The 27,866-nt window shown below is 35.2% G+C and overlaps 1 protein-coding gene across 6 annotated transcripts in view; it reads right to left on the reverse strand.

The window, feature by feature from the left end:
• Positions 1–798: 798 nt before the first annotated feature.
• Positions 799–27,866, reverse strand: part of KYNU (kynureninase) — a 131,907-nt gene continuing 104,839 nt past the window's right edge. For all 6 annotated transcript variants that reach the window (XM_025856558.2, XM_025856552.2, XM_025856572.2 and 3 more), the window contains 4 exons: positions 12,444–12,496; positions 10,249–10,334; positions 4,505–4,735; positions 799–3,115 (listed from right to left, as the gene is read on the reverse strand). In XM_025856558.2, coding sequence (XP_025712343.1) covers positions 2,978–3,115; positions 4,505–4,735; positions 10,249–10,334; positions 12,444–12,496 — 508 coding nt within the window. In that variant the 3' untranslated portion in view covers positions 799–2,977. The remainder of the gene's footprint in view (positions 3,116–4,504; positions 4,736–10,248; positions 10,335–12,443; positions 12,497–27,866) is intronic.

Raw genomic sequence — 27,866 nt, forward strand, 5'->3', positions numbered from 1 at the left:
CAGGACTCAATCCCAACACCCATGAGATCATGACCTAAGCCGAAACCAAGAGTCCAATGTTTAACCAACTGAGCCACCCAGGTGCCCCTGGATTAGTATGTTTTATTGAAAGGGAGCTCATCAGGAGAAACTTCGGACAACACGGGAAGGGAAAGAGCTGAGCAACTCAGGTACAATTCTACTAATCTTGGCTCAATCCACAGATTAAGGATGGTTTCTGAAGCATTAACTGAAGGGTGTATGTCCTCATTCTGTCTCTCCTTCTACTTGTGTGGAAGTATACATTCATTCTGTTATTTTAGTAATCACCCTATTTTAGCCTGCGTACGTGACAAAAGCAATCGACAGCTACTATTGTCAAGGATCAAGAGAAGAGAACTCTCATTTCCTATTGGTTAGAATGGATACTGGTACAACCTCTTTGGAGGAAAGTTAGATACTGTATAGTGAAGTTGAACATGTGTGTGTCCTATGACCTGACGTTTTCAGAGTTTTATGTCCTAAGGCAAAAATTTGAACCTGTGTACCAGGAATGTTTCATAGCAGCATTGTTGCAACGTTAAAGATATTTGGAAAAAACTCAATGTTCATTAGTAGTAGAATAAATGAGTAACTCCAAAAATAAGTAAATTAAATAATTAATAACTCCAATTATATACTAGAACATGGAGCAGCAATGAAAATGAATAAAAAGCTGTATGTAACAAATGGATGAATCTCAAAAACTTCGTGTTGAGCAAAGGAAGCAGAAGATATACAATACAATCATATTTACACAAAGTTCACACAGAGGCAAAATCAGCTAATATATTTTTATTGGTACATACATAGGTATAAAACTTCAATGAAAGTAAGGGAATGATTAACACAAAATATGATTTGATGGTTATCTCTGGATTTGGGGAGGAAGGGGAATACAAGCAGGGAGAAAGGGAATTTTTGTTCTTTTTTTTTTTTTTAAAGATTTTATTCATTTATTTGACAGAGAGGGAACACAAGCAGGGGGAGTGGCAGGCAGACAGAGCCCGATTTGGGGCCTGATCCCAGGACCCTGGATCATGACCTGAACCAAAGGTAGACGCCTAATGACTGAACCCCCCCCGCCAGGGGCCCCGAGAAAGGGAATTTCTAAAACTCTGCTTCCTATCCTGTGTGATGAAGACATAGTACTGATTATTCTGTATACATAATTTGATGTAATTTTAATGTGATTAGCAAGATATATTTTTTTAATTTTTAGCATAATATTTAAACTTAAACTTACAAGCGCCTTCATATGCCTCCCCTTACTTGACCATCTAATTAATACCCTTGAGACTTTTATAGTATCATCTGTTTTTCTTTCATAAAACCTACAGTTTGTAATCATAGATTTACCTGGGTGTTTATATGTTTTACTATGGATTTCCCTCACTAAGCTGCGTGTTCCCTGAGAACTGAAACCATGTCTGTTTTGCTTACCACTGTGAGATTCAAAATGATTCCTTTTACAAGAAGTTGTATGGGGTTGAATTCTAGGATTCTGAGAACTTTTCCATCCACAAAGATGAGTTTTGCCAAAAGTTAGAGGGGGAAGCTTTTCTAAAGCAGTTGTGCAGCCACTCAAATAAAGCAAGCTAACATATAAATAGATCAGCGCCATACATGGTACAGGGTGAGTACTCAATACATACAAGTAGGTGCTGGTATTGCTCTCATTTTGCATCTTTTATTTAACTCTAGTGGTTGTCTACGTTAATTTCATTCAAATTTGTTCATCAGGGGCACTAATTATATTGTAGTCACTCCTTCTTGCTGCCCAGGTATATAAACGTAGACTAGTTTGCCAATTCATGAATAGTGGTCATAGCATCAACAGCTGAAAAACAGGGAAGTCCGACAGGGTTGAGTGTAACTGTAGTTTTCCTAGTGGAGAGAAAGGTCCATAGATTCAGGTTAGAGGCTAAGAGATGACGCACTCATTGCTAATCCGAATTCTTAATCGCAAGTATCTTGGAATGATTTGTTTCACTATTTGAGAGACAAGGTAACATCTACAGGCTTCTACAAGGGCAAGTCCCCATTAAAAAGAAATTACAGTAACACCAAATAAAGGGACAACCTTGTAAAATGGATTAGGACCCAAGAGTTGGTGGGGAAATAAACTTAACAAGTTTCAACCAACACTTGCTGTAATGAGATAAAATGAGTAATAATAGAACATGGGCAAATAATTTATGACACTTTTGCTTTTGCTCTATATGCCATTTTTAAAAAATCATCTATTCATTGTGAGAAGCATGCTAATGCGAGGGATGGTAACATGAAAGAATGGTCAATGGCACCTGTAAGAACTATTGATTGAAAACTGAAAAATAAATTATTCTTTCACAGATGTTAAAATATGATAAAATGTGTATATTAGAATTGATAAAATAAGGCATAAACACATATAAATACTAGTCTTTGATATTAAATATATTTCTTAGTGTGGACTGTGGACAAAACATTTGAAAGCTACTGCCCTAGAAAATGTATTTTCTGTTCCCTAGATTAGAGTTGGATGGAATATTGCAAAATCATACATATATCAGACTGTGAAATTACAGGGACTATAAGAAACTCTTTGGTAAATTAAAACTAAAGTAACATTTCTAAAATTGACACAAAAAATTGCACATATATTGTAAAGTTGTCAGTCAAATTACAAATTACATCAACATAAAACATTCACTGACCACGAAATGTGACAGCTAGCTAAGACTATGTACATAATACCTGGACCAGTGAGAACTTTGATCCACCAAGCATGAAGAAATTGGACAGACATGTGAATTCCTCAGGATAACAGACTCTTGGAAAAAATATATCAGATTTTTCTGTAAAGTATATAATTCATTGCCAGGTATGTATAATCTGTTTTGAAAGACTTCCAATTATTAAAATTTGAAAATAATAATAACCATAGAAGCTTTCAGTAACACTTGCTTAAGTTGTTCTAGAAAACACTGTTATTTTTGATTTCTGCAGAGTCAAGTGCAGAAGCAAGTAGACTGATGAACTTATGAACATCATGAAAAGAGTTATAGAGAGGAACTGGAGCCACTCGGATGCCATTTGGTTCTCGCTTGTCACACTGTTGGGGGGGAATAAAGTCACAATAATGTTAGCATTACTCACATAATGAAAAAAATCTACATTCAAGATAAACTTACATAAAGCAATCATGCCGATTTCCCTAAAACTTAATATATAAGCATTTTTTTTTTTACTTGTAGTAAAACATGTTTCTATGTTATTGGAAACTCTCCCCTTAATAATAGTTAAAATATGAATGAATGTCATGAGTATCCAAAGCATTTTCCTGAAGTCTACTCAGCAATCATCTTCTTGAAGCATCCGATAAGTCATGGATATAATTTATCAGTGGGGAGACTCTGGAGAGACTGGAACCCTTGGGCACATTTAAATGAATGAGAACCTCACTGAGACCTGGAGAGTTTTAGTCAATAGTCTTTACATTTGATCCTTTAATCTCTATCTCACCTGTAAGGAGTTGGCTGTATCCCTGAAATGTCACAAAGTGGACCCAGATAACTTGGTCTAGCTGGAAGATCACTGTGACTAATCTTTAAGAAACAGCCGCTGTGAGTTAGACAGTACAGTAAATGGTTTATGTGTGCTGGACCATTTAATTCTCATAACCACTTTTGGAGGCATTTTTGCCCTCCGAATCCAGATGGAAACACTCAAGCCAGTAGACATGAACTATCTTTCCCAGGAGCACACAACTTACAAATGGTAGAACTGGATGTGGAACACTAACATAGGGATTTGTGCCTCTGGAATCTGAGCTAACCTCTCCTCAGAAGTGACAGGACCACATGAGCAGAGAAATTCCTAAACTACACCGTCACTGGAAGTAGATCCACGGACCACCAGTTTTCCTGAAATGACCCTATTAACGCTTATTTTCTGAGAGAAACGAAACAGATCACTTAGGCCCAAGGGTTAAAAAAAAAAAAAAATTCCATACAACGTTAACACCCCTGAGATGTGTGTCTACAGTTCTTTTTTTACTAAAATGACAAGGTTGAAAACGACTTGGCTCAATCAAACAACTAAGTAAGATGGACTTCTTTTCTTCCTCTCCACTATGTTATGTTCTTTAATTCTGTGTATTCAATAAATATACATATTTGGGCTTTCACTAGTGAAAACATGTCCTAATTGATTACGATGAAACAATTTTTTTGTACTCAAACTGTAATGTAAAGAACGAATAAATTATGGGAGACTGGTTCCTATATTCATAATTTGTGGCTTCTTACCTTTTATCAGAAATGACAGATCTCTATGTCTTCAATTAGCACAGTAATGAATATTTAGTTGGCACTTAATCTAACCTCATTGACTGACTGATGTGAAATAACATGCAACAGTAAATTAAATGAAGAACCCAAATTTTACCCCCAACATGCAACTCAGAGAGAAAACCAGGTAGCAAAGCAAGAGATATACTTACAACCACTCCTCGTTTTTCTAGTTCTTGGAAAACATATTTTATTGGAACAGAAAATGTTAGTGTAAGCTGGCAGCCGCGATCCTCTATGCCGGATGGAGTAATTATGTTCACAAACAGTTTCTTGGTATCCGCTTTATCTTTGTTATAGTAATGCTTGATCAAATATTCCAGATAACCGGTGAGCAAAATAGATTTTCTCCTCAATGCTTTCATAGTTGCCTGCTTAAAGATCTACGGAGTGAGAAACAATCTGATTAACAGTGTCTTGTTGATTTACAAAGGAGAAAAAATTAAGTGAAAATCATGTTAAAAAAGGAAATGTCCACTTCTGACCTTTCCAAAAACATCCCATTTTAGATAATCCTTTGCAAAAACATGTCCTCTTTTAAAGATCACGAAATTCAAACCTTTTCCTCCAAACCATTTTACAAAATCATAATCAAGAGGACTTTTTTCTATTCAGATATAGCTTTTGGTCCACACAGAAGTATAATAAGGGCTAAATACTCGTGTACATATGAAAGGCAGTGTGACCAATATTATTTATAACTGTTTTACCAATTCCTAAATCTCCCCAGTAACAGTAAGCAAACAAGCAGTTAAGTAATAAAATTAAGTTTTGTCAGACAGGGAAGCAAGTCATATTAGATAATACGTATGTTAGTACCAAGGCAATTAGGCTCACTTCTGTGTGTGTGTGTGTGTGTGTGTGTGTGTGTGTGTGTGTGTCTTCCTCCCTCTCTCTCTTTTTATCTTTCTTTCTTCTTTCATCATTTTTTCCCCTGCTAAACTCCAGCACTGGTGTGAAAATACTACCATTTGCTGCCTGAGGTGTCTTATATTAAGATGAGTGACAAGTGCACACAATAACTGGAGTTGGAACATTAGAGGTCAAAACAGACATGCTTTTTTAGCTTATCTCTTAAGGTCAAGTAGAGTTTAAAAATATATCCTACATATAAGAACTGAATAAACTGCAAATGGAGCATGATGCACTGGCATGTCAGTTAATATCCCTTTTCTGTATCATGTTATTGTTATGCCACAGAGCAAAGACAGGGTCGTTCAGTGACATCTGGACTTTATGAAGCTTGGGAAAATAGTTATTTCTGTATATACATGTGGCATGTGTGAGCAGGCATTCTGATAGAAGTCAAACCATTTGGGCAAAGATTTCCTTGATCTATATGGCACGGGAGCTGTAGATCTGGCTGAAGGAGACTGAGGGATTTGTAGTGAAGGTAACAGTATCCAAGGAAGACGGGAGGAACAGGATAGAATGGCATCTGTCTCTATCCTCAACCAGACCTCACAGACTCTGGAAGAGATTGGCTGCAAGTCGAGCTTGATGTCAGCCTCAGGAGGTATCTGGGATGGGCAGTACAAGCAGGTAACTCCAGTTACTCAGGTAGCCCGAGTTACACTGTGTTTGATAGGAGGCATCTCTTCACTCCCCCGTGTAAAACAAAGTGTAAGTGCATCTGGCACAAGGTGGACTCAAGGGAACAGAGCCAACTTTTGGATCAAGAGAGCCTGGATCAAGAATCAATTCTCACAGAGGGCAGAGCAGGGAGAGGCAAAGCATGACCCACCAGCGGTTTGGCTGGAGGACAGGAATACAGGAATAGGAGAGGAATTTTTCCAGTCTTCTCTTTGGAGATTAATAGCAATTCAAGGAACATTTGATTTATAAATAATTCTGAAAAATTTTCTGGTTCTGCTATAAGCCCAGTAAGATACAGGTAGGAGGAAGGTGTGAAGTACTACTTTCAATGACACTTCATTTGTATTCATAGGTCAGTAGGACTTTGGGGAATCTTACTTAAGTTTATAGGTTTGTTTTATTTTTAAAGGAGATTTTGTTCTTGCAGATTTCTCTGATAGCTAGAAACCGATTTTTTTAGTAACAAATAGTCTCAAATTTAACATACGATTACTCTTTCATAATAAAATAACTTTTAAATATGAAGCCATTTTCCATCATTAAACCACAGTAAAGACGGCTGCACTGTGAGGCACTCAAAATCCTGTCAGAGGGTGTGAAGGTCTCTTCTGAGGACTCACATAAAAATATTAAGAGGGGATAATAGGAGTTATCTGGAGAATAGAATAAATAGCTTCTTTTCGTTTTGGCTTCTCATTATTTCTATGCTTTCCATATTGAGAAAGAATATTTTTTTAATTAGAAAAAAATGAAAACTCTAGTTTGGAAATATTCAGCTTATAACAATCTTTGGTAGAGTTTCAACGACATGGGTTATTTTTCTTACTGAGAAAAATGAATACAAAGCTAGAAAAGTTAGAGAAGTTTAAATGGGAAAAATAAGGATATATGATGGTTTCAAGTGTCACATTTTTTTTCTCTTAAATTCTTGAAATTGGCTGCCTAATAACTTTCTGAGGAAACACATAGTACATTTCTGTATATTTGAACTGAATGCTCTAGTTTTGTATTTTGGAGCTATTTATTTCATTATAAATTCATATACTGAAAGAGTCAAAAAATTGTCTACCTATCGCTGCATACAAGTATGACCGTTCAAAATACAATAAATATATTTTTAATTTCAAATTAGCAGGTAGAGGATCGAGATTTCTGAAGTAATCTGCTATAAACATCTTCATTTTAAAAATGAGACAAATGGACTCAAGAGTACATATAATCAAGAGATGCTGTCACCTGTCTAAGGTCACACTTAGTGTCCCAGTGAGGACTAGAGCATATGCCTCCTGGTTCCTACCCTAGGTTCCCTTGATCCACATTTTTGTTATATATAAAATTTGTACCATATTTGTACCATATGTATTTGTATTTATACTATATAAATATGTGGTACAAATGATTAAGAGCCAATAATATAAGAAAAAGACAGTTTGAAACTGATTATAAAGTGCTATTTTTCATACTATCACTCAATTGAATGCACATGTAATTATAAACAAAACCATATTAATATTTTTAAAAAATCATATTGTCAAACTGATATCATATCCGTGTACATTGATTCTTAAGTTTAGAATCGCTCCTCCAGTTGGTCTTTGACTATGTAGGATATTTTTTGAAAGAGAAGTAGCTACAAGGAAAAGCACTTTGATTCATTCATCCATCTCTCATTTATTCGAACTTTAATCACCTATCTCTTATAATGCTATAACATAAACAAGGGCAGCAGCCCTCGGGCTTACTCACATGGCGTCTAGGGAGTAGAACATTTTAATGGTTATGTAAAGAGTAAGAAGCAAAGAAATGCATTGTTTTGTAACTTCAGAATTTTGCAATTTATAATGGGGAGGAAGGATTTCAGAACACCTTCTCAAACACAACGTTGGATTACCTAATTTTGGTTAGAATGGAGCCTCAGCGGCGAAAAACTTGAGTAAGGTATTTCTAAGAGGCTCAAGAGAAATACTTAAGTGATAAGTTGCTCCAGAGAAGTATATATTCCACTTCTTGAGGCTCTTAGGGTCTTTTTGCTAAGTTTCAGTGTTAAAGAAAAAAAAAAATAAATCAATCTTCAGATTCCAGCTGAAAACAAAAACCTTGTCTAGGTGACTATAATACAGTGTGATGTGGTCATAAAAATTTCTGTGCTTTCTGGGTGTTATACGCAAACAATGAATCATGGAACACTACATCAAAAACTAATGATGTAAATAAAACTTAAAAAATAAATAAATAAAAGCGCCCCCCCCCCATTTCTGTGCTTTTTATCATTCAAGCCAGCCTGGAGAACCAGTGGTAGGAAAACTGAGAATGTGACTTCTTTTTCATGGCAGAAGGGGTAAATACTTGAAACCAGTCCACTGCAGAAACATACTAGAGTGTCTAAAATTTCTAGATCTGGCTGAGAACTCATTTGCAAAAATAAGGAAAATCAGAGGAAAAACCTTAAATACTAGTTCTTCCCAAGATACACCTTGGTGCTTTTCATACCGAATTTCATTTTTTTCCTGATACAAACTTGCAAAGCGAGCAAAATTTTATTTCGTTATAAAACATTTAACAGAAGTGTTCCTCTGAATAGATACTATAAAAACAATTCAAATATCATTATCTGACTTGCTAAGCAGATTCCCTCACTACCCCCCAAAAAAAATTTAAGAAATTTTTTCACTGGCTTAAAAAAATCTTGTTACTGGGTCTATTTTCACTTAAAAAAACAACAAAACAAAACAAAACAAAAAAAACCGGCCAAAAAGCGAAAATAACACAAGCTCCATCTAGTGGTCACACTGAGTAGGTGCTTTTTAAATTGGGATGAAGTGAAACGAGTTGATTACCACTGTCTAGAGGTGAAGTTGTATATAAAAAAAAAAAAAAAAAAAAAAGAACTTGACACTGCCATCCAGTGGCCAAAAGGAGAAACTGCTATGCGTGTTCACAGAATCCTAAAATTTAGATTTAGAAGAGATTCTGGAAGCCTTTATCCAGTCACTCATTCTGAAATACTCAACAACAGGATTTCCTAAAATATCACAAACTAGATGATTTTAAAACATTTTAAATTTAAAAAGTCAAATTCTCTTAAAATCTGTTAGAAACTCTATTTACCAAAAAAGCCCCACATTTACCTAAAATATATTTTACTTTATGTATGTATACAAAATATACTTACTTAGTATATGTGTTAAAATTAATTATATAGCATATAATCATTTAATACATATTTACTTAAACAAATTTAGTCTCATCCTGAAATTAATATCCAAATAATTAAGTTACATAGATATACATATGAATATAATATAGATATATAAATGGATAGGTAAAGTAGATAAGTATATATCTATATAAATAGGTAGAAAGGTAGATATGCACATCTAGAAAAACCAAACTGATTCTTTGGATATTATTGTTTAGGGTGAAACTAATTTTAACTAAAAATATGAATTTACTAAAAAAATATATATTGAGCCAGTAATAGTAGAGATTATAAAAGAATATAATGGCACAGACCTCCAGTAAAAAAAAAAAAAAATTCACTTACTTCAAGAGACACCCTTGCTCAATCTTTGGTTTACTCTGACGATTTCTATTTTTTTCCTTAAAGTATGTCTTCCTATAGTTTTGTGACATGGCAGTTTGTGAGTTCACTGACTCACAGAACCAGCAGAAGCAGAATTCCCAGTAATCACAACAATGTCTGGCACATAATACTACTTAATAGATAAATGTTGAATGAGTGAATTAATCAAGAATTAAATACTGCATGGTTATTTTGTAAGAGAAAGACCATGAGAAGATTAAACAACTTATTTAAGTTCATACAAATTCTTTTTTTTTTAAAGATTTTATTTATTATTTATTCATGAGAGACAGAGAGAGAGAGAGAAGCAGAGGGAGAAGCAGGCTCCCCGCTGAGCAGGGAGCCCAATGTGGGACTCGATCCCAGGACTCTGGGATCATGACCTGAGCCGAAAGCAGATGCTTAACCGACTGAGCCACCCAGGCGCCCAGTTCATACAAATTCTAAGTGGAACTAAAAATATGTATCCCCGGGTCAGTTCCAAAATATTTATCAAGTGCCAACAACACTTACTATGTGCCAAGCACAGTGCTGGGGCTGGAGATAGAAAAAGGAGATGGCAATTAGCCTACAGTCACTGTCCTGAAGGAGAACACTGGCCTTTGATCATTGTTCATTAATCTTGCTGTTTAGCAGAGGAAGTCCTACAGTAGGTCACAGTGAGGTAAAGAAACAGGTAAAGATGTGGGGAGGGTGAAGCATACATAGATCACTTACCTCTAAACTAGCGTGTAAGGAACAGACCAACAAAATGGGAGGGTTTGAAATTCGAAATCCACTGGCCCCAGGGATTAACTGCAGTTCTGAAAAATGAACATCATGTCATTTATTATAGAATGTACCTTAAAAAATGTCCTCTATGGATTTTTTTTTTATGACACCAAAGTAGTAGAGAGAAAGAGAGTAAAATTTAAAAGCTTTTATTCCTAAGTTTTCCCAGATACTTAAGAGAAACTCCATGGACCTAAAACAGTGGCATGTTTCCCCTTCACCTGCAATGTGTGTCTCCCCTGCCCCCACAACCTAGAGCTCTTAGACACATACCAAATGACCTTTTGTAGAAGAATTCTGGATCTCATCCTCTGTCTTCCCACTCCCAAACCAGTATTCCTTATCGTGCCCCATGCTTTGCTTTTCCACTATGAAACCATGTCAATGAGAGAAAAACATCAAGATTTTAGTGGCTTGTAATTGCAATGCCATCCAAAAGCAGAAATATAAAATGAAATGACCTAGGAAGGTGACTTTTAGCCCTAGGATTATTAGGTCAAGTGGCTTCTCCTAGGGGGAAAAAAAAAAAAAAAGGCTTTTAAAAAAAATGATCTGCCTAAGTATGATATATTTAAGAGGTAAATTAATAGCAGATATTATCCTAATTAGAATCAATTAGATTGAATAGTAGCAAGTCAAATCCAATAGAGTTAAATTGCTAGTTGGAGATCAAATTAAAGCTAAGACTGACTAAAAGAGCATTAGAGTATGCTAGGTCTTTAGAGATGCATCTAATCCAGGACTAAACTATGTCCTGGGGACCACATCTGGCCCACAACTTGTTTTTGTAAATAAAGTTTCATTGGAGGGCGCCTGGGTGGCTCAGTTGGTTAAGCGACTGCCTTTGGCTCAGGTCATGATCCTGGAGTCCCGGGATCGAGTCCCACATCAGGCTCTCTGCTCAGCAGGGAGTCTGCTTCTCCCTCTGACCCTCTTCCCTCTCGTGCTTTCTATCTCTCATTCTCTCTCTCTCTGAAATAAATAAATAAAATCTTTAAAAAAAAAGTTTAAAAAAAATAAAGTTTCATTGGAACATAGCCACATTCACTCATTTATGTCTGTGACCGCTTTAGAAGTACAATGGCAGAACTGAATATTTGCCACAGAGCAGTACAGCCCCCAAAGGTTAAAATATCTCATCTCTGGCCCTTGACAGAGAGACTTTGCCCACTCCTGAAAAAGTCCAATTCTCTTGTTTACAGATAAGAAAACCCACCACAAAAAATTTAAATAACTGGCATATTAACAGAGCTAATCATTCCAGCAGCCAAGATAAAATATAGGTTTCTTTGATTTTACTGGAAGAGCCCATCTTGATCATTTGCATCTTGGTTTTTACAAACGCGAACTTATTTAAAATAGTAATTTAGGTTGGTAGCAGTCTGAAGGGGAAAGTTGAACTGAAACTCTCAGAACGTTTAAGCAGCTTTCTGCATCCGATGTGATTGAAGAATAGGGTCAGTCACTCAAGAAAAAGTAGGGCAGTTTGGGAGCACACTGCACATGTTGTATTTTTATTTCTACCTGCTGGGGTTCAACTGCTATTGTTTGGTGTGTGGCAAAAGCCACAAAAGGAAAAACTGAAAAAAAAGAGAGCTAAAAATGAACATTTATTAAATAGCACTGCTATGTGTTACTTGGTTTACAGCTTTGAAACTGTCTCACTCTCAAATCAAACCCTGACATAGATTTTACTATTCACATTAGACATGCAAGAAAGAAAACAAAACAGAAAACAAAAAACCCAAGATGATATAATTTGTGCAGCATCACAAAACGATTAAGCAGCAAAGTGGGATTGACACCTAAGTCTCTCTGGGTCTAACTACAAGCAAAAAGTTCCTTTCTGTCCTCACTGCCGATGTTTTGGGTACTCAACATTGATGAGATCTGAGTCCTGTACCTTACATTTCACTTCCACTTATCTCCCTACACAGGGATAGACTCAAATTCATGCTAAAATCTACAAACACTTAGTCTTACACTCTGGAAATGTCATTTCTTATTTTAAGAATTCTCAGTGGCATTTCCAAAGTGCACTCTCCATGAGGCATGGATATTACATATCATACAAAGACAAGATGAAAATTGAAATGAAGGTAAAATGAAATGGCCTGGGAAGTGAAATTGAATACACTTACTGTTATCCATCTTAAATCGGGTGCTGAGTTCATGGCCAAACCATCCCACTAACCTAAAACATAAATAACAACATTAGATATTTTGATCTACAAAAATAACTGCAATTAATACAGGAATTTGGGGCCTGCATATCAAAACCATTTGTGATGCGAGTCATCAAATATTTAAGCATATACATGTTAGATGATATCATAAGGCAATTAATATTTATAACCTTATCAAGAATAAGGATAAAAATCAATTTATTCATATTACTATTTATATTATTTTTATGATGTTAAATCATCTGAAAATCTATATTTAAGGATTTTTCTTATTTAAAATAAAATGAACAAAAATGTTGTTTTTTTAATTTTAAAACAAAAGTATAAGCTCAAAAAGGAAAAGCAACTAATGCAATAATATATTTTTCACAATAGGCTCCCTAATGAGAAATGGTGTTAAAATAACCTATATAATTGTGGAAAAATTTTGAATAATTTCCTAAGGAAATTTATTACTGTCATATTTTAGTGAGATTAATAAATAAGTAGGAAAAATCATATAAATGTATGTGTGTGTGTGAATATCAGAGGAAAAGAATTATAATTTAAAGAAAAATATAAAATTTGAGAAACAGTAACTCAGTATTTCTGGTATGTTCTCTCTAATAAATTTTTCGTTTTGATGCTGCCAAAATAAAAAAAAATTCCAAGGTACTTTGTTAGAACTGAGCAAAATACTTTTCAGTTTATGTAGAATATGAGTGAAAACAATAAATTTTGAAATAGAAGACTGTAATAGTGAGTATGCTCTATCTAATACTATTAGCATGCTATAAAATTAATGAAATGAATGTGCACAGGACCAGTGAATGAAGCATCAGGGAGACAAATGGAACATGACAGAAAATATAAAAACAAGGAAGCCTGGGTGGCTCAGTGGGTTAAGACTCTTGGTTTGGGCTCATGTCGTGATCTCAGGATTGTGAGACTGAGCCCCTGGTTGGGCTTCACTCTCAGGGCAGAGTCTGCTTGAGCTTCTCTGCCTCTCTCTCACCCTCTGCCCCTCTCCCTGCTGACGTGTGCTCTCTCTCTCTCTCAAATAAATGAATAAAATCTTTTTTAAAAAAAATAAAAAAATATAAAAACAGTCCTCAGATTACGTAACAATTTAATAAGTGATAATTGTCACATTTCAAACAATGCAAGGATAAAGAAAAGATATTCACAGATGTATATGGTTTTGAAAAGAAAAATTTCTGACTATAAAACAAAAGGAAATATAGAGGCAAATATCGATAGATTTATAAATATTTAAAATACTGTATTGAAAAGACAAACAAAATTAAAAGACAAACCAATGATGGGGAGAAGGCTGCTACTTGCCATCTATGAGTTTTCACCCAGTTTTTTCATCAGAGAAGGGGCATGCCCCCGCAAAGCTACCCAGCCATAGAGCATGGACTGGGCATTATAAAAGGAGAAATGTAAATGTCCCACAAATTCAGAAAAAAAAAAAAGTTCAATCTCAGTAATAATTTTTAAAATGTGAAATATCATAAAGATGAGACCATACTTCATATACTTCATATATCAAATTGGCAAAGTCATTCAAAAAGTATGAAGCCTATTTTCATCAAGGATTCAAAGAAAAAGAAATGAGTACTTTGTCTAATCTAGAGAATAATAAGTAATAAAACCTGTCTAGAGTACAGTTTGAGAATGTATATGAAAAATAGGTATAATTTCTTGTCCCAGGACTTTTACTCTTTCCAATTTATTCGAAGTACTATTTGCATTACAGTATTTGGAGTACTTATTTATGTACTAGGACAATGAGCACAATACTATTTACAATGTCAAAGCACCTAAATATCTTTTAACAGAGAGCTAATAAAATGTATTATACTACTTTCATACAATGGAATACTATTGAAGCCATTATAAAAAATCCTACTTAAAAGAATATATATTCAAAAAGAATAAGATGGAGATCATAATATTTAGAATATTATTCCAATTTTAGAATAAAAAATATGAAAAAGCCAATAAAAAATTATGCATTTATATGTAACTCTGGTCAAAATGTTAAAATTTTTTATTTCTGCTTTATTCTTATCTACAACTTTCAGAATTTTCTCAAGAGCATGTATTGTTATTGCATCAGAGAAAATCTACAATTATAATTTTAACCCATATTCATTAGTTCAAGCTTTAATTCTAAAAATTAGCTTATTTTGCACACTCTGAATATATACATACATATATATTTCTATCTATAGATATACACATACATATATTTTTCTATGTATATAGAACATATATATAGAATTAGTTAGCAAAGACTGATTAATTATCTAAGGTAACTAATGCTTTTACCCTTAAAAATATCATATGGCTTCCCTTTTCTTGAAGGGAAAAATTCACAGCCTATTAGCCCAAGCATAACTTTCAAACCTTATTCCTAATATTTCTTTTCTCATTTCAAGTGATTCATTCTCAAAACCTATCAAAAACCCCTCCCACCCCACCCCAACACAACAGTTTTTCTGCCTGAAATGCTTACATGGGTAGAAGCTGTGTAGGAGCAGTGAAAGAAAAAAATCGGGGCAGAGCAGTGGAAGCCCAAGTGATATTAACACCTGAGGAAGCTCCAGGAGAGTTCCAGGAAGTTCCACTACTTTCTGAAGAGAAGGCAAAGTTTTTTAATTTTAATTTCAAAAGCTACCCCCTGATAAAACCATAAGTAAAATACAGGGATGAGCAGGATTATTTTCAGAATGGCTGCTATATTAAAAAAGAAAAGAAGACATTTTTATATAAAGAAACCAGAGGAGGGCGCCTGGGTGGCTCAGATGGTTAAGCGTCTGCCTTCGGCTCAGGTCATGATCCCAAGGTTCTGGGATGGAGTCCCGCATCAGGCTCCCTGCTCCTTGGGAGCCTGCTTCTCCCTCTGCCTCTCTCTCTCTCTCTCTCTGTCTCTCGTGAATAAATAAATAAAATCTTTAAAAAAAAATAAAAAAAATAAAGAAACAAGAGGAGCCCTAACAGTAGGAAGTAGTCAGAGAATGAGATAGCTGAAAGGCTGCCCTGCCCCCTTCCCTAACCTCCAGTTCAGGTGTCTCCCCAGATTGCTGATCCAAGAAAATTCAACTCATTCACGGATGAACAATGGAAAAGGGAACTGGGTATTGCACAGTCACAAAGATTCTACATGAAAAATGTAAAAGTAGAAAAATCTATGCACAGATAAAAAACATGCACCAGGAAAAGGTTGCCAGAAAGCTGATGAACATGCAAAGCAAGGAGTAAGCAAATTAAACAATAGAAACTTAATGAAGTAATATTTCATATGATGCAAAAATATCCAGCAGAAATGCAGGAATAGGATTGATATAGCTTGACAACAGGAGGGAGGAAAACAAGCTTGCAGAAATCAAGGAAAAAATCAGAAAAGAAAAATAAAACACACAAAAGAAATAAAGAAAGAGTTTGGGAAGAATGCAAGGAAGTTAGGAAACTAGAAAAGACACCAGGGGTCAGAGGACAGCTGTGAGAAAAAAGAAAAAGAAAAAGAAAAAGATTTAAAAGACTCAAGAGAGAAAGTTGTATCATAAGCAAGGTGAATTTCCAAAGACAAGCAAGCAAGCAGGAAGAAAAAAAAATTAAAGTTGTAATTCAAGATAACAATATTGAAAAAATGCAACACTGAGCGAATTGGGGAGCATTAATCAAGAGTAGTCACTTTTATTTAAAGTTTGTTAAAGTTATTGGATTTTAAGGATGAAGAAAAAGAATGAGATTCCAGGCAAAAATGGTGAGGACAAAAGAAAGGGAAAAAAATTAGATTTGTCCCCAATTCATCAAATGCAACCATTCAGTGAAGAGGATAATGTAGAAATATCTATATAATATTCCCCTGCCATAGAAAGAACACATAATGCGTGAATATTATGTGTGGACAAGCCAAATTGTATAAAGACTACTTGTGTCGATCAAGCAAGAGATCAGCTAATATTTTGCCATGAATTCTTTTTTCTCTTTTGTTTTTATTTTTTGTTTCAAATTTTTATTTCAATTCCAGTTAGTTAACATATAGTGTGATATTGGTTTCAGGAGTAGAATTTAGTGATTCATCACTTATATATAACACCCAGTGTTCATCATAACAAGTACGCCCCTTAATGCCCATCACCCACTTAGCCCATCCCCCACCCTGTTTGTTCTCTACTGCTGAGTCCTACGGTTGGCTTCCCCCTCGTTTTTTCCCTTCCCCTATGTTCATCTGTTTTGTTTCTTAAATTCCACATATGAGTGAAATCATATGGCATTTGTCTTTCTCTGACTGACTTATTTTGCTTAGCATAATGCACTCTAGTTCCATCTACGTTGTTGCAAATGTTAGGATTTCATTTTTTTGATGGCTGAGTAATATTCCACACACACACATATACATATACATACATATACACGCAAACACACACACACACACACACACACACACACACACACACACACATACCACATCTTTATCCAGTCATCAGTCAAGAACATTTGGGTTCTTTCCATAGTTTGGCTAATGTTGATAATGCTGCTATAAACATCGGGGTGCATGTGCCTCTTTGATCACATGAATTCTTCATAAAAATCTATGTAAGGGTAAAGTTAAGTCAGCGAAGAGACATTATGACAAAAATATATGTGGTAACTATTGAATGCCTTTAATTATAGGACTAGGATTAAACAAATGTGGGAATGAAGGTGACAGAACATAATGAAAGAGAATGTTATATGACAATGTGAAAACGGTTAACTGGCAAAATGGGGGTAATAAAATAATTTCATTGATCATCTATACTTAAACTTGATAAATCAAGTAATAGAAGTATAATCAGATCTAAGAACATGCACGAAACACCAAGCAAGTCAAAACAGACTAAGTCATGGGCTGATGGGAATTTGGGCAGAAGGAAAGGAAACCTGCTAAATCTTTCATTGCTCATGGAAGGGAACTAATAGAAGAAAGCAGGAAAGACTAAAATTTTTAATTAAAATATGAAATATCAGAACTATTTGCTGAAAAGCAGTGAACAAAAAAGCAAAACCTATCTCATGTTGAAAGACTAAAATGATCCAAAACAGAAAATTTGACACTGAATGGCACCAAATTAAGACCAGACAAAGCCATCAAAGCAATAAAAATCAATGGGTTTAATTCAAATACTGAAAGAGAAAGTTACCAGATTATACGATAAATCAAAGAGAATCAGTTAAAATGAGTGATTCAGAAAGAAACAGACTAAAAGGATGAGCACAGGTATAAGTGGAAAATGCAAAAATAAAGCAAGGGTGGATGCAATCTTTATATCAGACAAGATGAAATTCAGACCAAAAAGAATCGAATGGTTTGAAGAAGGGCATTTTATAATGCTGATGAATTAAGATATTCACAATAAAAACAAAAGTTATGAATTTCTAGGCATCATAAAACAAGGCAGCAACATTCATAAAGCGGAGGTTAAACAGAAGTAGAAATATCCTGTGGTTTCAGAAGAGTTTCACTGACCTCATTGAGTCTATGACAGATCAAGTAAACAAAATACCAATTAAGAGGTAAATCTAATTGATAAATGTTAAATACTTTGCCCTGAAATAAAGATTATAGCTTTTTTAAAAGTGCTCATGAAATACTGACTAAAATTAACTACAAAATAATGTAATATTTCCTAAGTGGACATGTTGCTGACTATGTCTTCTGATAACAATCCAATAAAATTAGCAATTAATAAGAAACTCAAAAAGCAAGAAGACTCAATTACTTGGGAAGTTAAAATTTATCTCAAATTACTTTTTTTTTTAAGATTTTATTTATTTATTTGACAGAGAGACACAGCGAGAGAGGGAACACAAGCAGGGGGAGTGGGAGAGGGAGAAGCAGGCCTCCTGTGGAGCAGGGAGCCCGATGCGGGGCTTGATCCCAGGACCCTGGGATCATGACCTGAGCCGAAGGCAGACGCTTAACGACTGTGCCACCCAGGCGCCCCTCAAATTACTTTTATGATCAAACGGAAATGGTAGAATTTCTTTTAAAAATAATGAAAACACTATAGATCAATATCTTTGGGATATTGCTAGAATAGTGCATAGAGAAAAATTCATAGCTTTAGATGTCAGATCAATAGAAACATTTTTTAAATGCAAGTAAATAAATCAATAATAAGACTAAAAAGCCATAGAGAACAAGAAAACAAACTGAAATAAAGCTGTAATATACAATAAAGACAAATGCTGGAATTAATGTTTAGAAAGCATAAAATAAGTTACAATAATATATAAATAAAAATCGATATAAAAAGATATCAATGAATTGAGAAAACACAAGACAAGTGTAACTATAAAAACAATGTGGGGAGGAATAATCACAAAATAGGGAAAAGAAAGAGCATCATAAGAGACTGCTAAAATCAAGTTTGGTTTATCTTTTATTTTTTTAAAGATTTATTTATTTATCTATGAGAGAGAGAGAGAGAGAGCGACAGAGAGAGCAAGCATGAGCAGGGCGAAGGGCAGAGGGAGAAGCAGGCTCCCCGCTGAGCAGAGAGCCTGAATAGGGGCTTGATCCCAGGACCTGGGATCATGACCTGAGCAGAAGGTAGATGCTTAACTGACTAAGCCACCCAGGAGCCCCTAAAATCAGTTTTTTTTTTTTTCATTTTCTCAATCAGTTTTAAAGTTTTTTAATTTTTTAATTTTCTTTTTTTAATTTTTTTAAAGATTTTATTTATTTATTTGAGAGAGAGAATGAGATAGAGAGAGAGCATGAGAGGGGGAGGTCCGAGGGAGAAGCAGACTCTCTGATGCGGGACTCGATCCCGGGACTCCAGGATCATGACCTGAGCCGAAGGCAGTCGCTTAACCAACTGAGCCACTCAGGCGCCCTAATTTTTTAATTTTCTAGGGGAATTTATTTATCCCAACTAATTCCAGAAAAGAAAAAAAAACATCAAAACCTGTAGATTTTAATAGAAGAAATAAAGAAACATCTCAAATATCTAAAATTCCTAAAAGGTGATCACACAGGGAAATTCTGCCCCACTCTTCAGAGTAAATAATTCCAAGGTTATTTAAACTATTACAGAGCATAAAAAACAAAACTAATACAAAAAAAAAGTATAAGGAATTATTGTGGGGGTATAAACTGATGCACCCTTCTGGAGAATAAATGAATAATAGCTATAAGAAAGATTCACACTTTTTTGGGAGCAGATATAACATTATCATCAAACCAGGGTAGAATTGCACACATAAAAACACAAGCCAATCTGACTTAAGAATATTAATACAAAAATCACAAACAGATTCAGACACCACATTAAAACAATAATGTGTTATGAAGAGTAGGGTTTATTTAAGAAATGCAAAAATGGTTTTATATTAGCAAATTTATTAATATACAATTTATTATATTAATAAAGCTAAAAAGACAATCATAGGATCATCTCTATAGACCCTATAAAGACATTTTCAACATTCTGCACTGTTGTTAGTTAAAAGAAAATTAAAATGAAACAAAATAGTAATAAGAAGATACTTATTGCAGTGAAATATATCTTTGTCAGCCTAAAAGTCAAATTTGCACTTAATGGAAAACACTAAACATGCTTTCAATTAATACTAAGATTTTGCTGGGGCGCCTGGACGGTCATGATCTCAAGGTCCTAGGATCAAACCCTGCGTTGGGCTCCCCGCTCAGCGGGGAGCTTGCTTCTCCCACTCCCTATGCTCTTCCCTCCCTCCTCCCTCCTCTCTCTCTCAAATAAATAAAATCTTTACAATAAAAAATACTAAGACTCTGCAGTTACCAAAATTGGAAACTAGAAAGTAAAGTATGACTACTTTCAAATTATACGATCTTACACCGGTATGAACAAAAACATTATTTAGTATAGTAGTCTGGCACAAAGTTAATATGAGAAATAAATATCCAAAATTTAAAATGACAACAAATGAATACAGTACCAAGAAATTTTCCAGACCTACACAAGGTAAATTTTTAAAACACTCCTGAATCTGAACAACAAAAAGATTTGAATAATATTCAACAAGAAAAAAAATCAATTCTCCTCAAGTTAATGTGCAAATTTAGATGATCCCAGCAAAAAAATACAAAGGATTTTATTTTATTTTTTAACTGGATACTAGACAAGCCAATTCTCATACTATATGGAAAAACAAATCATAGTAAGAAGAGCAATATTTCTATAAGATATTCCTGTTACAAAACTTCAGAATGAAAACAACGTGGTACTGTGTTAACAAATCAATTAATATACAATTCGCTATATTTAAAAAGCTAAAGAGAAATTCATAGGATTTTCTCCATAGACTAATGAATCATAAGAGAAAGTTTTATCAAACAACAATCTGTTTAAAAAGAAAATCATTTTCAACCCATGTCACAAGGTTAGTTAATCCTCTTAGTATAAAAATATCTAGAGATCAATAATGTAAAAATAACCCAAGAAAAATGACCAGAAGATCTGAATTGATCATATAGAAAAGGAAAATGCCTCTTAAATGTTAAAAAGAATACCTCTCCACTTACTTAAGGTAAGAAAAATACAAATTAAAACTACATTGAGATACCACTGTTCACTTCTTAGACTGGCAAAAATTTAAAACTTAGATTATACATTCTCTTGCTGTTAACATGGGTGATGAGTTATTCATGTATTATTGTGGGGGTATAAACTGATGCACCCTTCTCGAGAATAAATGAATAATAGCTATAAAAGTTACAAATACATATACCCTTCAACCTAACAAATTCACTTCTGAGAATTTATTCACCAGAACTTGTACAGGAATAAAGTGAATTATGTAATAGTCATTGCTTCCTTTTTAGCAATAGTTTAAGATTGAAAAGAACCTAAAATTCCTTCAATATTAGGTTGGTTTCATAAATCATGGTAAATCTATATAATAAAATGCCATATAACTGTTAAATTAAAAGTGAACAAGGAAGACTTCTATGTTCTGAGAAGGGAGACATGAAACAAACAGAAGATGTAGAATAGAATGTAGAGTATCTTTTGTGCATACTAAATACTTGTTTATTTTTGTTCCCCCCGCCCCCCAACTAGAATGTAAGCTGATCAGATCAGGGAATTGCCTCTTACCACTTGTGGATGAGTGTTTGTAATGTGGGTGATGTGATGTGTGATAAGCAGCCAATAAGTGAAGCATTGGTTAAGGCAGCTGAACCAGTGTGGTGATGATCAGAGGAGACTGCAGAGGAAGCTGAGTAAAAGAATGAGTATATTTTGGCAAAAGAGGAAGGAAAGACTCTTCCAGATGGTCAAAGTAGCATGTGCAAAGACCAGAAGTAAGAAAGGACAAGGTTCTTTGGGAGTTAAGTGACTTTCCAAAGGCAGACTACTCCATGTTGTACAACTGACAATTATCCCCACTATTTGAGATGTAACCAGTATGTATTGAAGAGGTATTATGTGAGGGCCCCTGGGTGGCTCAGTCGTTAAGCATCTGCCTTCGGCTCAGGTCATGATCCCAGGGTCCTGGGATCGAGCCCCACATCGAGCCCCACATCGGGCTCCCTGCTCAGCGGGAAGCCTGCTTTGCTTCTCCCTCTCCCACTCCCCCTGCTTGTGTTCCCTCTCTCGCTGTGTCTCTCTCTGTCAAATAAAATCTTAAAAAAAAAAAGAGGTGTTATGTGAAATTTATTCAACATTTTAAAAACTTGCTTTTCTTTCCACTTTTAATATCTCTCATTTAAACAGGAACCAAACAGTAAAAGGATAATTATCAGAACTTACTATTTTTTTATGGTTAGAATACACGGCAGGACTTTTTCAAATCTAATGTAAATATTAGCTCATATAACAGTTTGAACTCCATCCATGGGATAAACTGAGAGAAAATAAATTTTATTATACAACTGTTTATAATGAGGTTCTGAAGTCTGTCATAATGGATATTTACTTTGAGAAGCATTAAGCATTGATTTAAAAGATAGTTATAAAAAAAATACCTGAGACTTTTCTGGAAATGATTATGAAATCCATGTAGACTGAGAAAATTCTCAATTACGTTGTATAGAAGGAATGATTTAATAATCCGATTAAATATAAGCAGATATTTTTCTAAATGACATATTCATATACTGAAATATGTATCTATGAAACAATAGAATTTTAATTATGGCTGCAGCTGAGGTCTTGCCTCAGTTGTGAAGAACGTATCTCATTTCAACCGAAATAATCATTAACTGAAATTTTACATGATGGCAATTAACTTAATACTTTACCTACATAGATGCCCACTTCTACTTTTAAAAGCCTCAGGGCAAGCTTTATTTTAAAAGTTCACTCATCAGGGGCACTTGGGTGGCTCAGTTGGTCAAGTGGCTGACTCTTGATTTTTGGCTCAGGTCATGGCAGGTTCCAAGCTCAGCAGGGAGTCTGCTTGAGATTTTCCTTCTCCATCACCTTCTGCCCCTCCCCACCCCCGTGTTCTCTCTCTCAAATAAATAAATAAATATTTATTTATTTATTTATTTATATTATTATTATTTTTTTTTATTTTTTTGACACAGAGAGAGAGAGAACAAGCAGGGGAAGTGGCAGGCAGAGGAAGAGGGAGAAGTAGTCTCCCTGCTCAGCAGGGAGCCCGACATGGGGCTCGATCCCAGGATCCTGGGACCATGACCTGAGATACCCATGTGCCCCAAATAAATCCTTTTTAAAAATATTTAACTTGCCAAAATGTTTCAACGGAGTAAATTTTTGAGCAAAGTATATTCCAGAATAGGTTGGTGTTTAGACTAATAGCTGAATGATAGATTTTGTTTGAATGGTCTGACGGGAAAATTTGGCATTGCACTAAATTCAACTCAAGCCACTCAGTTTAATTCAGAGTCCACTGATGAATTTCTCATTGTCTGAAGTTGACATTCTATGTTAAACACTATTCACTACTAGTAAAATCTGGATTTCCAATTTTACATGACATATTCCTGTCCATCCTAAAATATGTCTTGTATTGAGGCGAAATGTTTTAAATGGTCTTACTTTTGTGCTCAAAGATCTATGATTATATTTCAGTGATCCTACATATTGCCAATTTTCATCTCCAAAAACAAAATAAATTTTAAAAAAACAGGGGAAAAAAACCTATTTAGGAAGTAAGAAAGAATATTCTATCATAAGTAAATGAACACATATCTAAGCTTACATTTAATATGCCATTGTGCCTCTGGAAACATGAGAAAGTTTAAGAGTGTTAGGAGGTTACTGTTTGTTCTTTGTCTAGTCACTGGTAATGAAATCTCCAGCATTGGAAAACTGGTCCAATTTTCAGTTGCATACACTGACACTGTGAATAATCATCACACACCAATTCATTCTGTTTGGCTCACTGAGCATTTTGTATGATGTCCCTGATAGGTGGTATGTCCTCCACCTCTAGCACACTCAGACTAGGTGGGCTCATTTCCCCCAGCCTCCCTTGTCCACTCTTATTTTTCTTTTTGTTCTATGCTGTTTAATCTTAAATGAATTTCTTTTTTTTATCTTACTTTATTTTTTAAAGTTTATTTATTTATTTGAGAGAGACAAGAGATCACAAGCAGAGGCGGAAGGGGCAGAGAGAGAGGGAGAAGCAGACTCCCCACTGAGCAGGGAGCCCGATGTAGGGCTTCATCCCAGGACCCCAAGATCATGACCTGAGCCAAAGGCAGATGCTTAACTAACTGAGCCACCCAGGTGCCCCTGAATTCTGATTTTTTAAATTAAGTTCACTAAATTTCTAGGTGTGCACTTAATATTCAATTTCAATATTCAACTCAAATGAGTTTTCCAGAATAAAATACTAAATCTGATTAAGAAACCGATGGTCCAGTTTGGGTTCTCCTCTCTCTATCAATGATATTTTTAGTCACACATTAATTGCCAATTTCCCCGACATGAAAAATCTATGGATTGAGAAAAACTACTAATACATTATTGTTTGAAAAAAATGTTCGGAGTGGTAAAACTTTGAAGAAATTAATTATTTGTCCCATCATTTTCAAATAGCTACCTGTAACTTTCTTCTCCATGGCCAATCAGTAAATTCTATTGTTTCAGGGTCACTTAATTAAGAGCACCAAAGGATGTATATAGTACTAAAACATCTTTTAGTTTTGAGTTCCAACATGAACTTCTGAAACTTAGAGACAGTAGTCTTTAAAGGCCAAGACTTCTGGTTTGCAATAGACAGACATTCGAGAATTCGAATCATGATGTGTCTAATACAGCCTAGCATAAAGTCTATGCCGTAAACAGCAAAGAGAAAAGAAAACTGAGAAAACAATGAACCTAACTCATGAATAAAATAAAGTTTGATCATGCTAAGGGAGAAGCTTCAGAAAGGGAAGAGAAAGATTGGATTCAGATCCCTAATACTGAGCCCTGATGGACTCTCTACCCCTTGTTAAGTTCAAGGGGATGGGTGTTGGGGTGGTTGTGAGGTCAGTGGGAACTCCGGATATGTTTGGGTAGAGGTGATGACAAAATTGCCTGAACTATGTCCCCTCAGCTTTAGAAGGCAATCCAGAGGGTGTGTATAGACTCCCTCCATGCCAGCTTAGTGCCAGTCTTGATGTGAAAATGTTAGCAGAATGGAACCGTGATAACACATACAACTAAGATCATACTAATCCAAGACACCCAAGAGAGAATCCTGAAATTCCTGTGCCTCCAGAGAAGAGAACCAAAATGACAGAGAGATTCAGTATCCCCGTGGATCTAGAGGGTTGGGATAAAGGGCGTGGGGCTGGTTCCATAGACAGCTTGGAGGATGCAGCAGTAATAGAAGCAGATGACCAAGGGGGTGTCGGGTACATTTTAGTGGATTCCAAGACATGGCTGTGGAGCCAGATGCTTCTCCCTTAACCATGTCTGAGTGATCTATACATCAGCCAACCCCACAATCTCAGATGCCATTGTTAAGGAAAAACGAACAAGAAAAACTCTAAGCTCACAGAGCTCAACCTCTGGATTTACTGAGAAAAATCACAAAAGTCACCAAGTTTACCTAGAACCGACAAGACTGAATTTCCTGCATCAATTAAGTTGGTAAAAATTAAAACAAAGTTATTTACCCAACAAAGTTTATGACCTGATGATATTTACATACATAACTTCTAAAAATTATCAAATCTGGGCGCCTGGGTGGCTCAGTTGGTTAAGCGACTGCCTTCGGTTCAGGTCATGATCTTGGAGTCCCGGGATCGAGTCCCGCGTCGGGCTCCCTGCTCAGCGGGGAGTCTGCTTCTCTCTCTGCCCCTCCCCCCTCTCATGTGCTCTCTCTCTCTCTCTCTCTCTCATTCTCGCTCTCTCAAATAAATAAAATCTTAAAAAAAAATAAAAATAAAAATAAAAATTATCAAATCTCTGATAACTGTAATCAATAATAAAATTAAAAGTATATTTATCAAAGTTCTGAAATGTTTTTATATTAAATATCAGAATCAGAACCTATCTTAAGTCAATTTGAACACATAATTGAGCATATCAATGAGTTACATTGAGTGGGAAAGCAAAACTACTCTACAAAGTAGTTGTTTATTTGAGGTCTTTATGTTTACTGTGATGTATATTTATTGAAAGCCCATTCTTTCAGTAGCACGGAACTGTGGTAGGTCCTGAGCGGACTGGACTCACTCTCGTGAGGCTCAGATTATATTTGCATAACAAGGAGGAATTAGGGAAGGAATTCTAGCCTGAATGAGTTAGATCCACTTATATCCTTTAGAACAGAGGCATTGACTATTGTTTTATTTTTTATCTTTTAAAATTAGAAGAAAAAAACTAGTTTGTTAAAGAAAATTATTTCTTCTATAGTTACATATAAAAAATATTGCACATAATGCTTTCTATGGAGACATTCAAAATTTACCTCTTTGCATTTTCTTTTTAAAAATCTGAGGCAAATATAGTGTCTGTGAGACAGGTCATGAAAATAAGGGCAACATGTTTGTTTGTTTGTTTTTTCCAGTCCTTTTCAGTGGGCTCAAAATAAAAACTGGGAGAACATTTCAATATGTTTTACCTATTTAGGAACTTCTCTTTCATTCTTGTGTGTTTGCTAAAGGACTAGGTATTTGTCATTTCTGGTTGTGGAGTGATATTAAAAATTCAAGAGCATGAGTTATGATGGTTGCTGGGACTATCTGACAGAAACATCAAAGACCTAGTGTGCGAACATGGTATCACAGGAGGAATAATAGCTTGTGCTTGAAAGTACTGATGACATATTCATGACCTAAATGTGAAAGAAACAAGTGACTACATGAAGGGAAAAATGTGTTCTTGGAGAAAAAAAAGAATTCAGAACTGATTCCATAACTGAGATCCAGGCATCAATTTTTATGCTTTATTTACTGAATCTATAAAAAGCACTTTACCTTCATACCTGAAAAAGTACAAACAGGGTATTATGATTGTTTCTAAGTTGTCTACCTCATTATTTGATGATGATATGCCTCTTTGGCATTTATTTACTGAAGAAATTACATTTTTCTATCCAAGGGCTTAGCATGAAGGGAACCGGCCCCTAGACCCCCTTGGAGATTCTAATTGTTCGCCATTCATCACCCTTGGCCACTGCATCACTCCTGAGTGGAAGTTATATAATCCCATAGTACCTTTAAGAGTGGTGTAGTTAATCAAATTATTGGTTCTTATGCCAAGAGGAAATCTCATTCAAAAGGCATGGTTTAGCAAAGTTTTGCACAGCAAACTGCTAAAGAAAACAGGACCAAACCAAGACATGTTGGCTGGGAAATGGGAAAGATAGTTTCATGTCATTTCACTTAATCTTTGCAATAACACTCTGAGGTAGGTATTATTTCCACACTTTTAGATTTGAGAAAAGTAAGGCTTACAGAGGTTGAGTGATTATCTAAAGGAATATAACTAAGTAAGCCTATTCCTGCTTAGTATATAAGCAGGAACACTGACCCAAAGCAAGAAGCTGCGGTTGAGATGGTGTCATCAGAAGAAAGTTGAAGAACAGGGTTCAGAGCGAGCATCTTAACAAACCAATAAGCAAGTAGAAGCTGAGAGACACAGTCTCTGGAAGCTTAGTGTAAGAGCAGGAGCTAAAATTGACATGGGTAAAGTCAATGGTATAATGGAAATTAGAGTAAAGTTGACACTTGTTATTAGTGAGTTTATTTCTATCATTTTTGCTCCCAATTAAATTACTTTTCTCCTGCCAGCCACATCCGCCCAGCCCCGCACACATGGGAGCCTCCCTCTGGGTAGGAAAGACAGCAAGTTTTTCTATATTTCATTCATTAATTCTTCACATGTAGTTAATGAGACACTTTGCTAGAAGGTACAGATACAGTACAGTAAACTAGAAGAGAAATGGTCCTTG

Source organism: Callorhinus ursinus, unplaced genomic scaffold (assembly GCF_003265705.2).
Source record: "Callorhinus ursinus isolate GAN/ISIS: 27379988/994484 unplaced genomic scaffold, GSC_fseal_2.0 scaffold2, whole genome shotgun sequence".
Classification (NCBI taxonomy): domain Eukaryota; kingdom Metazoa; phylum Chordata; class Mammalia; order Carnivora; family Otariidae; genus Callorhinus; species Callorhinus ursinus.